The sequence below is a fragment of the Biomphalaria glabrata genome, chromosome 11, assembly GCF_947242115.1.
Source record: "Biomphalaria glabrata chromosome 11, xgBioGlab47.1, whole genome shotgun sequence".
Taxonomy (NCBI): domain Eukaryota; kingdom Metazoa; phylum Mollusca; class Gastropoda; family Planorbidae; genus Biomphalaria; species Biomphalaria glabrata.
Genome location: NC_074721.1, coordinates 36,973,972 through 36,990,121, shown reverse-complemented (window position 1 = coordinate 36,990,121; position 16,150 = coordinate 36,973,972). Strand labels below are relative to the sequence as shown.

Here is a 16,150-nt window from a genome sequence, read left to right as displayed (position 1 = left end):
GTTTTGTCTGTTCACGTTTGTGGAATGTTGTAGGTTTCAATTACAAAATAATCTTTATAAAGTTCCCCATTCAGACCTTGCGAGCTATGGGGCAGATAATGATAAGGTCATCTGTTTATTTGGCCTAAAGTTAACTTGAAAGGTTTCATGTGGCCAGCACTACGAGCAACCGTCTTTATTTTTCCCAAACTAAAGTCACGTACCCATTAGAGTTGGGTGAATTAAAGGGAGCGCCATAAAAACCCCAACATTCAAAATGCCAATCTTGACAGGGATTCAAACTCAGGGCTCCAGGTTCAGAAGCCAAGCGCTTAACCACTCAGCCATCCCCCCCCCCCGAAAAAATCTTTGTAATCACACAAAAAACTTTCCATAAAGATATATAAAGCAATCCTAGTCCTGGTCTTTAAAAATACATTTACCAAGGGCCGGCCCTAACCATTGCAGGGCCCTATGCTAAACGGATTGCGCGGGGCCCGGTTTGGGTAGGGATACGGATAACAAGTGAAAATGAAGAGTTTGTACTAGAAAATAAATTAGTCTTTGCATTTAATTTATTCATTACTAAATATACAATCACGATCAAACTAACTTTAAGAGCCTTACGTGTTGCGAAGTCATACTGTATATCGTTAAAATTATGTTTCTACATAGATCACGCTCAATTGCTAGAATTGCAAAATCAAGGGGAGTAGCTAGCTATGTTAGGATGGTGCGTGCCGCACGTAGCATCAAGTGATGAGGGGCATCAAACTAAGGACTCATTTTCTCATTTAAAACTACTCATCGTACAAGCTATTCTATTTGAAATATAAATTAAACATTTATTTATCCAGCTACTTTAATAATTTCCTCAATTCTTTCTAACCTTTTACACGTCCAGGTCCAAACCTCCCGCAGGACGAAGGGGGATGGGAGCGGGCAGGGTTTGAACCCTGGACAATCGATAAATCTGAACGACAGTCCAGTGCGCAAACCGCAAGACCAAGCAGCCATCCAAAGGATAAGCACTAATTTTAGGTGTAAATTATTTAATTAAACCATTTTTAAAACTTATAACAGAATTCCCGCGGCCTCCTGATTTACCAGGAGCTCCTTGAAATCTCCTAAAATTGCAAAGTTTACGAAAAAGTCATGGAAATCTACGGGGGAAATGTTTTGGCTGTTATGTTTAGTTTTTATTTTTTGGTTTGGCTTTGGAAGGCATTACGAGGAGCTCCCTCTCAGGGCATCAAATACCCTAACTACGCCTTTGTGCCAAATGTTTAATGCATGAATGATCTGCAAAGTCTGACTATTAGCTTTCAGTTATAACCAATTTGTAAACAAAATTCCGTTTCCCATATTCCTGATTGATTGTATTGTAAGGCTGTGTGACATTTTATAAAATACTTTTTTTAAGTACTCAATGAACTGATTGTTATAAAATGTTGTCTAAAAGTTGTCATACAATGATAATCTACCGAGGGCCGCATTAAAAAAAAAGTTGACGACTGGGGGGTCGCATAAATATATAGTGTTTATTTTGCACTTCCAATTGAGGAATTACTTCAAGAGTTAGCAATTTCTTGAACTCATTTTACGAAAACATTTTCTTTAATTTTGCTATTGTCATTTTACTTTCTAATTTTCACCACAAATGTCCAGTTGTACTTTTTGTGAAGTATTTAAGTGTTTATTCTCGTGCATGTTCCGGAACCGTGGAACTAGCTTACTAGTTGTTTTTTTTCTTGTGGCTGCTGTCAAATTACAGTCAATAAGCATGACATGTTCACAGATGAATTGGTTCCAAAAATATGAAAGTTTAGCAGTAAAGTTTTCTATAGTGTTGATATACAGCTTCTGGCACCATGAAGCTCCTGGAACTAACAGGAACTTGTCTTTCAGGTCAAACTTTGCTTGGAGTTATAATTCTGGAGCTGAATCAGCTTCTGCGCTAAATGTTAAGCTGAGGGTATAGAAAACTGTTTCAATTTTTTGACGTCTTAAAATTGGCTTTTAAATTCCACAATCAAGGAATCCACATTAGTCTTGTACTTTTCAACCATCTCACTAGAAATAGTTTCACCTTTCAGCTAAGGAAAATGACAAAAACCCGATTTCACTTGCTGGCCTCAGGAAATGGAATAGCTTTGTTTGAAAAGATTTAAGATGCACATACATTTCATGTGCAAACAACCAATTGCAATGCTTCCGATGATAAACATGAAGTCTGTCTTCAACTCTTCATTAGAAATATTAGAAACAAAGTCACAGTCAATGTCCTTCAAGGAATCTAACAATTTCTTCCTTGAGATTGCATATTCTTCTAATGGCTAGGCCAGCTGATTCTACTGTCACCGAACATCGGAATGTTTTGTTTCTATATCTTCAGGTTCTTCTTGGAACTGCCAGTCAGAGCCGGCCTTAGATAATTTTTCGCTAATTCTTTTCTATAACAATTAATCATGTATCCTGCGAGAGGACCCCTGTCATTCAAGTGCCCTAAGTAGCTGCCTTATTTACCTTTACTTTAGGTCGGCCCTACGCCAATAATTTCATTACTGGCGTTGATGTTGGCACTACGCCATTTGAAATTCAATGCAGCTTTCTGTAAAATTCCCGTTAGAAGTTTATTTTTGGGATATTGTTTTTTTATATTATACAAAGCCTGTTTTTCTAAGTCAAAACACGGACTCCATCAGTTGTTACCCTTGCCATATTGTACAAGCCAACCCAACATTTTCAACACAGTTCTTCATGGCATTGAATAAATTCTGGCCTGGGCTTGTGTCTTTGAGTGAATTTTTCGAAATATTGCCATTGAAAATAATCTTCGTTTACTTTAAACTTTTTAGAATGACGTTTAGAGAATATTTCTTTAGTCTCTTCATTATGAGTGATAAGAATTTTAAAAATTGAATAATTTCTATTGATATTTACCATTATTTATTTTTAATATATTTGCATTTTTATATGTGTAATGTGTGTGCATACCTGAATTCTTAAGGTGTCAGCGGGCCACATGAAGCACTCCGGCGGGCCGCATGTGGCCACCCCTGATCTAATTGATGGATGACCAAAAGATCTACAGAGTTGGCTAAAGACTAATCTGTCATTCATAACCTCTAGAAAAAGTCTTTCCTATTAGTAAAAGGTCCCGGGTTATGACAATAGTTTAGTACTCTTTTTAGACCTCGTTTCTTGAAAGCATTTAATTAAAAAAAAGGGGGGGGGGAGAAACGACCTGAATTCAAACTCATGGCTCAGGCCTCTCCAAGCTGCCACTCTAACCACTCTGCTAGTGAGATGGTAATGACAGTGCAGATTGTGTAGTTATCTATTGTTTGTTTAAACATACTCTAAAGCGGCAACCTTTAAAGGGTATTAGTTCAACTTATACCACCACTTAAGTCAAGGTACGATTTCTTTCCCTTGTTCGAGATACCAAACAAAATAATTAAATACCAATATTTAATGTAGTAATTGGTTAATTTTTCAAATTGATTCTTGTATTGTCAATTAAAAGAAATGTGTCAAATTTCAGCTTAATATGTGAATGACTGTCAGAGAAATAACGTGTACAGACTTTTACCAGAAAGACAGAGAAGTTGACTTAAGCTTTGTCAAGAGGAATACGTTTTGTTTTCTAATTTATTCCTAATTTTTCAGATCTTGTCTACCTAAGGAACATCCTCCATTTGGACCTTTATCAGGGCGATTGTGAGTCTTCTGTGTGCGCTGTCCCTATTAAAATGTTGGCAATTACTCTGAGAGGTTATAATGCAGAACATACTTATTACACACATATTATTATTATAGCTTTTATAGAGCGCTACTTTCATGCTTATAGCATGCTCAGAGCGCTTTGGTCCAATCTCATTTGTGGACCAGTTGGGGGGGGGGGGTATCTAGGAGTTGGTTTTCCTTGCTGCCTTTAGGCGCTCAGTAAACACAACTCTGTCCGAGTCGGGTGTCGAACCTCGAGCTCACTTCTAGGTACCAAGCCAAGCCCAGTTCAAGCGCACGACCACGCTTCCCACACATATATTTATATATTATTTTTATCTATCTAAAGAAGACCATTGCATTTATTTTTTTAGTATTCTAGATCTGTATAATTGCACTCAAAAATAGTTTTGTCTTCAAGAATTCAGATCTAGACTTCAGTACCAACATCTTTCCTTAAAAGTAATGTAGCCTTTATAAGGCCCTTTAAGCTTAAGATGGTCCAAACTCACTAAAAAGATGGGGGTAATCACTCTGATAGGTAATCAAGCAGGGAGGGTGAGGCGTTGGCTGAATGGATAAGCGCTTGGCTTCCAAACTGGGTTCTGGGTTTTAAAACTCTGCAACTCGGATTTTTAGTTTCGGGTTTTTTTTTTTACGGCGCCCCTGAGTTCAACCAACTCTTGTTGGGGAAAGCAAAGACAGTAGGTCCTTGTGCCGGCCACATGACACCGTGATCGTTAACCGTTAACCAAAAAAAAAAACAGATGACCGTAACATCATCTGTCACATAGATGGCAAGGTCTAAACAGGGAACTTTACTTTCATCATGCAGACCTAGAAAACTTTCCTTACAATGTTACTTTTTTCAGCCAAAATCAATGGGCGGATCCGTCTTGAAATCATGATTAATATTAACAATTTCAGTTTGGCTAAACAATACATTTTCTATCTGGACTTGTGAAACATATCTTATTGTAACTGTGGGGTGTTTAAAATTTTTTTGCATTATTCTCTTTCATCTAAGGTTGAATTATAAAAAGATTTGAAACCGCTGGAACTTATTTAATACGAATAGAATATAACTAGATTAAAAAATTACCCTTTTCAGACATTGACATTTAGTGGGAAAAGGTTATATATATATATTTTTTTCTGTTTCTATGTTCTACGGTCATCGAGAGTGTCTTGTGGTCAGCACAACGACCAACCTCCGTTACTTTCTCCAACGCTTGTCAGGTGGAGTGGGGTGGGGTCAAGGGAGTGCTACGATCCAACTCAAATCATTGTTTTCACCTGGATTTGAACTCAACACCCTGCAAATTGCAAACACCACCCAGTAATGCCATCAAAGCCCACAATGAAATCAAATGAATTAAAATAATTTAACAACTTCTATAAATATATTTAATTTCACATCTTCAAAATTAAAAAAAAAAGGAATTAATTGTCAGAAGTGAATCAAGTTTACTGGGACTTAAGAGTGGTTAAGAAAAATCTAAAATTTCTTATTCCTAAACGCAAAAAAAAGTTTGACTAATAAACTCAAACACAAAATCATAAACATAAAATATTTCTTATTAAATTTCTTTAAAATATTGTATATATTTTTTTAATTATAAAAAAAAATACAAGTCGATAAAAAGAGAATTCAATGAGGCCTACAACATGTAGTTTGACCAGTAGCTTAGTTAGAACCAGGTAGTTTGACCAGTAGCTTAGTTAGAACCAGGTAGTTTGGTCAGTCGCTTAGTTAGAACCAGGTAGTTTGGTCAGTCGCTTAGTTAGAACCAGGTAGTTTGGTCAGTCGCTTAGTTAGAACCAGGTAGTTTGGTCAGTCGCTTAGTTAGAACCAGGTAGTTTGGTCAGTCGCTTAGTTAGAACCAGGTAGTTTGGTCAGTCGCTTAGTTAGAACCAGGTAGTTTGGTCAGTCGCTTAGTTAGAACCAGGTAGTTTGGTCAGTCGCTTAGTTAGAACCAGGTAGTTTGGTCAGTCGCTTAGTTAGAACCAGGTAGTTTGGTCAGTCGCTTAGTTAGAACCAGGTAGTTTGGTCAGTCGCTTAGTTAGAACCAGGTAGTTTGGTCAGTCGCTTAGTTAGAACCAGGTAGTTTGGTCAGTCGCTTAGTTAGAACCAGGTAGTTTGGTCAGTCGCTTAGTTAGAACCAGGTAGTTTGGTCAGTCGCTTAGTTAGAACCAGGTAGTTTGGTCAGTCGCTTAGTTAGAACCAGGTAGTTTGGTCAGTCGCTTAGTTAGAATCAGGTAGTTTGGTCAGTCGCTTAGTTAGAATCAGGTAGTTTCGTCAGTCGCTTAGTTAGAACCAGGTAGTTTGGTCAGTCGCTTAGTTAGAACCAGGTAGTTTGGTCAGTCGCTTAGTTAGAACCAGGTAGTTTCGTCAGTCGCTTAGTTAGAACCAGGTAGTTTGGTCAGTCGCTTAGTTAGAATCAGGTAGTTTCGTCAGTCGCTTAGTTAGAACCAGGTAGTTTGGTCAGTCGCTTAGTTAGAACCATGTAGTTTGGTCAGTAGCTTAGTTAGAACCAAGTAGTTTGGTCAGTCGCTTAGTTAGAAACATGTAGTTTGGTCAGTAGCTTAGTTAGAACCAAGTAGTTTGGTCAGTCGCTTAGTTAGAACCAAGTAGTTTGGTCAGTCGCTTAGTTAGAACCAAGTAGTTTGGTCAGTCGCTTAGTTAGAACCAAGTAGTTTGGTCAGTCGCTTAGTTAGAACCAAGTAGTTTGGTCAGTCGCTTAGTTAGAACCAGGTAGTTTGGTCAGTCGCTTAGTTAGAACCATGTAGTTTGGTCAGTAGCTTAGTTAGAACCAAGTAGTTTGGTCAGTCGCTTAGTTAGAACCAAGTAGTTTGGTCAGTAGCTTAGTTAGAACCAAGTAGTTTGGTCAGTCGCTTAGTTAGAATCAGGTAGTTCACACATAAACCTTGCCTTATCATCTCTAAAATCACATGTTATATCATTCATATTGCCATCTTTAATTCTCCATAAGCACAAACATTTTTCAATTCCATATTCATTATTAGGCTCCCCTCTGCCCCAACTTTCAAATGGCAAGGCGACACCTGTGCGCTGAAATCTCCAGGTTTCACCATTCGCTGCGTTCGATCCAGCGATCAGCGCCATTTCTTCGACAGATGAACTCATGAAAAATTGTTGAAGCTCCTTGAACTCTCTGTAGTCATCAACTTCCGCCAGGTAGCCGCCAAAAGCTTGACAGTATGCCATGGCCTCATCGGAATCTTTGTGAGAAAACTTGGATATAACATATGTCTTGTTTCTGTAGAACAAAGGAGTTGAGAATAATAAGGATTTCAGTTCGTTTGTGCTATTTTGAAGTGCCTTAAGCCTTTGGTCCTTCCCAGTCGCAATCCACGAGTAGTAACAATGGTACTTTTGTTTTTGAAGCAAGACCTCTGTAGCATACTTTAAGTCTAATGAGGGGAGGTTGCCATTAAATTGTCCGTTTGTGTTAACTGAAACAACAACAAAAAAATCAAATAATTGCATGTAGACAAACACACACACACACCACACTCACACACAACAAACACATCACACAAAGACACATCACACACACAGAGACACAAAACACACTAATATGAGTAGAAATAAAGAACCCAACATGAATTACTAGAAGGTTTGTGTCCGAAGATTAATAAGCCAGTGACCTACATATGCTGCTACATCCGAAGCAGACCAAGCGCTTGTCTATCTGTGGTCGAAATAAGCTGTTTATCTGTCTTCGGCGATAGCTTTTGCTAGAAAGACGGCACCGATCTTTGTCAATAGCGTTTCTTCATTTTAAGAACTGAGAAAACTATTTTTTTTATGAAGAGCTAGAGTTAAAAGCGAAAGCAAGTTTTGTCACGTTTAATTTTTCATTGCTTATTTTCTTTTAAACTCATGTTTTGTTATCAAAGTGTATAGAAAATTTCATTAAACAAATAAGGCACAAAAATTCAGCATAAGATCACACAAAAAACGAAGTCCTCGACCTTGTGGACTAGTGGAGAGCTCAATGTCATTGCTCCACAATGGAGATCCACTAGAATTATGAGACACATGAAAAGTAACGGTATTTGGGTAGATGAATAGTGTTGCGAGTCCGTCTTGGGGCATGCGTAATTACATTGTTTCTACTCTTCACATAAGACAAACTACGGTCTGTGATTCAAGGGCCAAGAGTTCTCTCCTGCTGACCAAATTACGTCTACATTCTATTTATAGAGTGGTGTTTTTTCTGCTGGTCATTCGACTGTAACACACACACAACGGTCAACCATATTGGCTAGATTCATTTGGTGTATCCGGTGTGTAGGTCAGAGGATGTGCTAATACTGTCAGTGCAGCTTCTACATCGGCAGAATCTAAATGTCTAATTTCTTCCGCTTGTAGCTCAACTTTTTCTTTCCAAAGCTTATATAAACTATAAAATAAAAACTCACTTTGTCTGTTTGGTAAAAAGTGTGTACACGTTATTTCTCCCATTCTCGGATCAAGTTGAAACTTCGCACAATTATTCATTTAGATAGACAAGACATGAATCAATAGAAAAAAAAACAATTAGACAATTAATTGTAATTCATTATCTTGTTAAATAGCAACAAGGGAAACTATTACTTCAGTATTTAATATAATGGCTAAATTTGTTGGGTTTTGTTCCCTTAAATAATTGTTCCTGCCTCACGCATTCTCCGATCAAGTTGATACCTTAAACAATTATTTATTGTACCCAACAAAACTACAATCAATGAACAATAACACTCATTTAGTAAAGTAATTATTGGTAATTAATTATCTAGTTTGATATCGAATAAGGGAAAATAGCTTGACATTTTTGGTAGTTATAGTTTTATGGACTGAGTTCTTCCACTTTTAGATAAGCTTTGTTTTAAAAACAAAATGATTGTTTTATATTTTGCTTGTTTTGTTTCGTTGACAATTTTGAAGTGGAATTTAGTTCGCTTCTTTTTGTTTTACTTTTGATTGTAAACAAATTTCCAATAAAGAGATGATTCCATAGTTACAAGAATATGCAAAGGTTGAAGTGATGTGTATGCAACACTAAGAAAAACATTGACATGAAGCCTATGCCATGCCCGAAACCCCAAATGTTGCCAGTTCATGATTTAGTCTCTATCCCAGTGTTTCCAAAGTGGGGTGCGCGTACCCCCCAGGGGTAAGGGAAGACTTTGGAGAGGGTACGCGTTGCACCTCATTAAAAGGTTGGGGAGAGCGAGGGGTACTCAGCATTACAAAAACTATAAAAGGGGGTACACATAGGTCAAAAGTTTGGGAAACACTGCTCTAGCTAAACGTACATTTTATTATTTTGTTTTTTATTTCTAAAAATTATAACGGTCAAACTAAAGTTTTCCCCGTGTGGTCAACAAGCTGATCAATCGTTTTTTTTTCCAGCTATAGACATGAACTGTTGAATTTCTAGGTTAGTCGTTAGAGGCGTTTTTTTGAGATCAGCTGTCCAGGTTCCTGGATCCCGGTTCCATGATGTTGAATGACTTGAATATGACTTGAATAGAGGTATTCTAAAATAGTGTTAAAATATCTAGAAAAACATATATAGAATAGATAAGTAAATAATGTGTATTACACAACTAGTGTCATTTCTACACAAAACGTTGCAGCCCCTTCTCTACGAAGAATATATTTTTGGATGTTGGCGATTATATAGAGAGCCTGCAACCCCCCCCCCCCCCCCCTCTCGAAATGCAGAGAGAATTGTAGGAGTATCATTTAAAAAAACATAAATTATTTAAATAACGAACTAATTTTTTACACAAATTATTACATTGTTATACAAGAATACTTCCACCCCTCTTTCGGGGCGAAGGGGTGCTGTGATTGTCACTACCGACCCTCCCCGGATCCGCAAATTAATTAAACAGACTGTAGTCTTTTACCGCCCTTATCGTAGCGGCTTTTTCAATATTTATTGAATAAGACAAAGCATATTATTTATTTATTTTATTTACGTTATTTCGTTTCCGAGAGAAATACTAGAGTTACTTCCCTTAAGAGATTATAATGTTAAGTATGAAGTTAAGTGTACATGGCGGCCAGTACGAAGGATGCTTTTCTAAGAACTCTTATCCATGTCAAGGTCAAGTACTTCGCCATTTCCTTTTTTAAAACTGAGAAGCAAGATAAAGCACAAAGCAGCACTAGAAAAAAAAAATCCCCATCACTGTCCATATGTAGGTGGTGGGGGAGGGGATAGGTCGATACTAAAATTCAGTGGTTGGAAAATGCGAAACTCCCCTCACCAAAAAAATATTTTAAAACTTCTCTTTAAAAATCCGTGCATTTTCAGTCCTTGCGGTCCAGCGATAGGAGAGAAGAAGGTAATCTGTTTCTAACGAGGTTTTCTTGAGGCCAACACAACGACCAACCGTGATAAAGTCGATCTGGTTCTCCATTGGGACTTTGTCATTTGGCTATACGCGATTTTTTTGTGGCATCCTAATGTGTTAGCCAGTAAGAGATTGCTGTGTTTCGCAAATTCTAATAGTCGCTGACCTCGTTCATTAGTTGAGAGCTTACTGTATCTTCCACATGTTCCTTTCCAGGTTTGGTAGGAGTCGCTTCCTACTTTGGCATTCCAGTCTCCTTGTATAATAATATTGCAGCGCTACTCATCGTAAACTGTATCGGGTATTCCGTTCCTTTGATTACATAAGCTGCGTGGGCAGGGGTAACCGCCATGTGGGCGACATCGTTCCGACCATAAACGTTGTCCTCCCTTTCAACTTGCTTAGCTCTATGAGATAAACCATAGGTTTGTAAGAGTCGCTTCCTACTTTGGCATTCTGATCTCCTTGTATAATAATATAGAATTGTCCCATCAGCATTTAATAGAGGGGATGAGCCTGACTTTGTGGGTCCATAGATTTCGTTTATGGCATGGTAGAAGTTCTTCATATCGTGCTTGTCAGCAAATTCCTGTATTTTTTCCACTTTCTTGCTAAGCCAGGCCTCTTGCATTTGGCGTAGTTGTTTTTGCACATTGGAGCTTGTGCTTTTCGTCTAATAGTTTTCTGATCTCAGTACTGTTTTTATCAAACCAGTCCTGATGCTTTCTCTCCATAGGACCGAGTATGTTTAATGCTGTGCTATAGATAGCTTCTTTGAAGCATTCCCAGCTTTTATCTACATTAGATTCAGTTAGAAGGGTGGACTTGAGGCAGTTCTCTATCGCATCTACAAGCGACTTTTCAGTTTTGTCATCTGCTAAGCTGGCCGTGTTTAGCCTTTTTAGGGGTTTAGATTTTTGCGGACGTCTCTTTGGTTGGATACGAATGTTTAGTTTTGTGATGATGAGGCGCACAGGTTGCTAAGGGAAAAAAAACAGCGCTAGCAGAAGAAAAACGCAAGAGAATAAAAGCAAGACAACGACACTAGCTCCAGCTGGAATAACCTGCCCAGTGTGCGGCCGAACATTCCGGGCTCACATAGGTCTCACTAGCCACATGAGGAGGCATAAAACCTCAGTGCAAAGCCCTCAGCCCCCTGGATGACAAAGTGGTCATTATCGAACCACGATGGACGAACTATATATATATATAATAATATAAGAGATCTATCTATTTCCGTTCCAAATTTTTTAACAATCTCACAGTCGCTAAATAAGTATCCCATCCAAAAATTAGACAAAATAAACACATCTCTTAATTTCTAGTCAAATATTTTATTAAATTCATAACAATAGTCATACTAGTCTATCATTTGTAGACATTATATACTAACATCTATAGTCATTATAGCCTAGTACTTGTAATTATCCTAATATGGTTCATGTAGTCCCTACTGCACAAAATATTTAGTTATTATAGCTCCGACGTTGATATCAGAGGCTATATCTGTTGTTGTTTTTTTTAAGAAATAACAGAAACACTGTTTACAAAATAAAAGTATTAATTTTTCCAAGTAGATTGAGCACACGGTATTAATATACAATTTATCTTAATAATTAAAAGCGAACCGACCCGCTGCGTAGCATACGACACCCCCTCTTTTTTTTTTCTGAGCCTCGCTCTCTGTCACAGCGAAAGTTGGGTGGGGTAACTCTAGTCCGACTTGGCAGAAATAAAAGAGTTATCTTTTCATGACTTTTTCATCGTGGTGTGCCGCATGGCTGGGCCACGAAGAGAATTATATACATATAGATTCACAAAATTAGTCAGCATGAAGCTTTAACTCTTTCTCACCGTAATTATTTTCCTCATTCCGATCGTATTCTTCATTTGGCTCATTCGTATTTCACTCTCCTGTTATGATTAAACTTTAATAACTTTTTTGTTTGTCATCAGAAATTGTTATATTTAGTATTGCATTATAGGAGAATGCATGTTCTTTTTACACTTTACAAATTAAAGTTGATAGATCCAAAAATCAATTTAATTTAATGGGCGTCGAATCAACGATGGCATCGTCATTTAGGAGAGAAAGAGTTAAGCTGGGTTGCATGTGATATCCACATCAGATCTCCTTTATTTCCTTTATATGTGGTTTCTTTAAAATATGGTTAGAGTCATAGATTGATAATCTAATGCCCCCACCCCCTCTTTTCCCCGCACATAAATTCTATTACAAATTTAATGACATGACTGATCCAAGCTAATTGATACAATTAATATAAGCTTTGTTTTTGTTTACATGTATTTTTTTTTATTTGCCTGTATTTCGTTTGTTTTCGATCACAAGTTCCGAAAATAAAAGTTTTGTAGAAAAAAACAAAAGTGTCTTGTCCAGTGGTCAGTTAGTATACTTTAGGTAGTTCACACATGAACTTGTAACCAGGGTCGCTCACATTACAGGCAATATCGTTCATTTTGTTGTTTTGTGCTTTACCCAAAGTCAAACAATCTTCGTTGTTTTTCCAATCGTCAGGCTGCTCCACATTCCAATCTAAAACTGGCACAGATGCCCCCGTGCGCTGAAACACCCAAGTTCCTTCGTTAGTAGCGTCCGATCCCGCGATGAGCACAACGTCTGCACTTTCGACGTACTGAAAATAATTCCGAAGGGCCGCATACTTCTCTATGTTATCAATTTCAGCCAGGTAGCCGCCAAAAGCCGTGCAGTATGTCATGGCTTCATCAGAGTTTCGGTAAGGAATCTTGGAGATCACATACTTCTTATTGTCGTAGATAAGACCGGGGTGAAATATAAGAGATGTGAGAGCGTCTACGACTTTCTCAAGTGCCTTCAGCCTCTCTTCTTGACCACTGGAGATCCACTCGTAGTCACAGAGTTCTTAGTGCTGCTCAATAAGAGCTTCCATAACGAATTTCAGGTTTAGCTTGGGTCGTACATCGGGGTTCACTGAAACAAGGTAGAACAATTGAAGGTAGTAGAAAAGTTTGGTAATTCTGAGTGGCTGCATGGGTCAGCCATCTTTGTTAGTGTTGTGACTGTAATTACTTGGGTTTATATTTTGTTTTTGTAGCTAAAATTTTACTAGATCTATCATGTAGATCTTAAGCCTACTGACTCTACATCTAACTACTAGGACAACCTATAATAAATGTTGGATTCTATTACGCATATCTCTTTCAAGCATTTTACCTCTCTAGAGCTGATCTTTTCCCTGTGCAACTTCTTGTGTGACTAAAGAGGCCAATCCTTGATACTGTTAGACACCTTATTTATAATTTAGGTATTTAGCGACGCACCATAGAAGACGTATATTGAACGGGACTAGTGACGTTTGGGATATGTTGGGTTAGAGACCGGAAAATCAGTTAGCGATACAATACTCCAGGGTAACGACGTGTTTAGTGACAGAGACTTCTACTGTGGCCTTTTATTAGAATAAATATATGTGAAGTTGTTCATCAGTGTTGACTACATCTCTTCACTAGTTAAAACAGATGTTGTTTGTCTGTATGGATTGTTTGTTCAACTACACGGAATACACCCGAACAATTACACCCAAACGCTTGCAGAGTAATTGGTTGAAATCCAACAGTCATCCATAGTTGACTTCAAGACAGTCTGAACGGGCAACATCACAATACACAGCTGCGGTCACAGGTTGGGCATTTGTAATCATCAGGCGCCGTTGCTTTTTCACTTTTCTTTCTGCTGCTGTTGTGTATGACATCTGCAATCCGGGACCGTTACTTTGTGCTAGCTCTCCATGTGGATCTATCCAGTGCCCCAGCAATGGAGAGGTCACTTCATCTCTACCACGCATATATTGTGTTTAAAACTTGTAATCAAATTGTATTTTCCAATATATATACACGTACCTTTATTTGTAATACATTTCAAAAATGTAACAGACTTAGTGCTCTCATTCTGAGTTTAAGCTATTCCTATTTCCGGTCAAGCAATTTTAAGGTAATATAGTTTATATATACATATTTCCTCCATTCTATGAAATACCTAAATAAAATAGGTTAATTACATATCAAAGCATTGCTAAAAAATATAACATACCAATAGAGTTTACTTGCAGTGTTGATAGAAGGACCAGCAGCCGCGACACGCAAGTCATGTACATTGTGTAGCATTTAATATGTCTACAACGCAAAACAAGTGATATCGTCGTAGCTGTACTGTTCGTTAGGTTTTTATAGACATTTATTTTTTGTTCAGGATGTCCGTTTTAGCTAAGTGCCTTTAAAGAGAACTGCTTCTCAAGAGTCCAGCGTTGTACATTCTAAGCATTTTACAATTCATTACAGATTTTTGTGCGATAAACTTTGATGTCTAGGACGCTAAATTTAACTTTTACTGATGCCAACTTGATAAATAAGAAAAATATTTAAAATGCTTGTTTAAAAAGACTATCCCCCCCCCCTTTTTATACAACTTATAGAGCGATTGTTTTTTTTCCCTTTATAACTAACAAAATGTTAGATTAAAGAACAATAGAACATTTTATACCTCTCCCCTCCCTTCCGCTCTTCCCCCTGATAAAAAATTCTGGTTAAGCAATGGCATAGAATATGCAACTTAGAATATTCCGATGATAGGCTTTTAGATTAAGAATTATTATTTTTTGAACATTAACTTATTCAACTCTTCAAGGAATGCGGAAATACCCGAAGACGTCTAGTTCGTTCAAGATAAAGGTTTTCTCGTTCTCTTGACAAATTATTATATTTTTTATTTTTTTTTACTTTGAACAATTATAACGGCTTAACTAAGGTTTTCCCTACTGTGGCCAATCTGCTTGTAATTCTTTTCCAAGCAATATATATATATATATATATATATGAACTGCTAATTTTTTAGGAAAATCGTTAGATTAATGCGTGACCTATTTGGTTAGCACCTGCGGCCTACAAAAATAAAATGAGTGTCTATTACGCAGTGGTTCTCACCACTCTTTTGTATGGCTCTGAGGACTATGGGCTGTATAGAAGGCATCTAGGCTCCTAGAACCAAACAAAGGTGCTTTCGCTTCATAATGGGCATACTCTGTCAAGGCTACCTTACAGGTTACTAATTTCTGCTGGAAGTTGGTGTGGACAGTATAAAAGAAACACTTCTCCTTTGACAGCGACGATCATTTTTGGCGAGCTCAAAGGAGAACGGCGTATAGAAGTGACCCTTACAGACTTAGAGGAAAGTAGCTGGCAGCAGGTGGCATCTGAAATGAACAGTTGGAGAACTCTCACGAAGGCCACGGGCCAAGCATTTCGAGGCCAAAACAAATATGTAGAAGACAGGCGCAGAAAAAAATTATGTAAAAATGCTTTTGAAACACAAATTTGAAGGTTAATTTTATTAAATAATGAGATCAATGGACTATATTTTGCATATTCATGTGTCAAAGTAAAAAACTATCTATAAAAGGTGTAGTTCTTAAAATTAGATCTAGATCCTTTCGGTCTTGTCTCATGTAAACATAGTTATTGGACCTAGATCCATGAAATAGTAATGCTTTCATAGAGTTGGGGAATTTTTTTTTTTTGTATGCTCTTGTTTTAGGGCTACTTTATTTACGTTACCGTTCCGTGTGATTGTCAAAAGAGCTGAGCCGAAGGCTCTTCGAGCTCTAGGAGTGTAAGCCTGCTTGAACAAACCGTTCTGTCTGGAAGAGATCCAAGTCAATGCCTATGTAAAACATTGCTATTTCCAATGTATCTGGCACTCCGGGCGAATGAACTAGAATGCATGGCCGAAGGCCGAGTACACCGGGTACCTCCGCCATTTTCCTATGTTGTACCAAGCTAACCTGCAGGACTCGCCTTTAGTGTAACGATCCCTTGAGGAACGGCACATGGATTATCGAAAGGGATATGGAAGCTCCGCACCGTGCAATGGGAAAGTTCTCGCAATCCCGTGGACACTTCCACAGGAGTTTTATTTAGCTATTCATTTAGCCTAATAACTTCCTCTAGCGATCGTTTCCACCCGAGTGCCACGTTGAGGCAGAACCTGAGCGTTACTGTTTCAGTTAGTATC

General features: G+C 37.9%; 1 protein-coding gene across 2 annotated transcripts; it reads right to left on the bottom strand.

Moving 5' to 3' along the window:
- Positions 1-6,372: 6,372 nt before the first annotated feature.
- LOC129928998 (uncharacterized) lies at positions 6,373-14,269 on the bottom strand. 2 transcript variants are annotated; one of them, XM_056045639.1, is made up of 2 exons: positions 14,174-14,236; positions 6,373-7,185 (listed from the first exon to the last, which is right to left on the bottom strand). In XM_056045639.1, the coding sequence occupies exons 1-2, from the start codon at positions 14,229-14,231 to the stop codon at positions 6,605-6,607; spliced, it is 639 nt and encodes a 212-aa protein (XP_055901614.1). In that variant the 5' UTR covers positions 14,232-14,236; the 3' UTR covers positions 6,373-6,604. The 2 variants fall into 2 exon arrangements, 1 of the variants encoding a protein (XP_055901614.1); XR_008780444.1 differs by lacking the exon at positions 6,373-7,185 and adding an exon at positions 12,817-13,054 and having other exon boundaries at positions 14,174-14,269.
- Between the last annotated feature and the right edge of the window lie 1,881 nt (positions 14,270-16,150).

Bases quoted from the DNA above. Each gene is read 5' to 3' on its own strand.
- LOC129928998 (XM_056045639.1), bottom strand. From the start codon at position 14,231: ATGACTTGCGTGTCGCGGCTGCTGGTCCTTCTATCAACACTGCAAGTA. The intron at 7,186-14,173 runs GTATGTTATATT...TTGTTGTTTCAG, and splicing joins ACTGCAAGTAAACTCTATTG to TTAACACAAACGGACAATTT.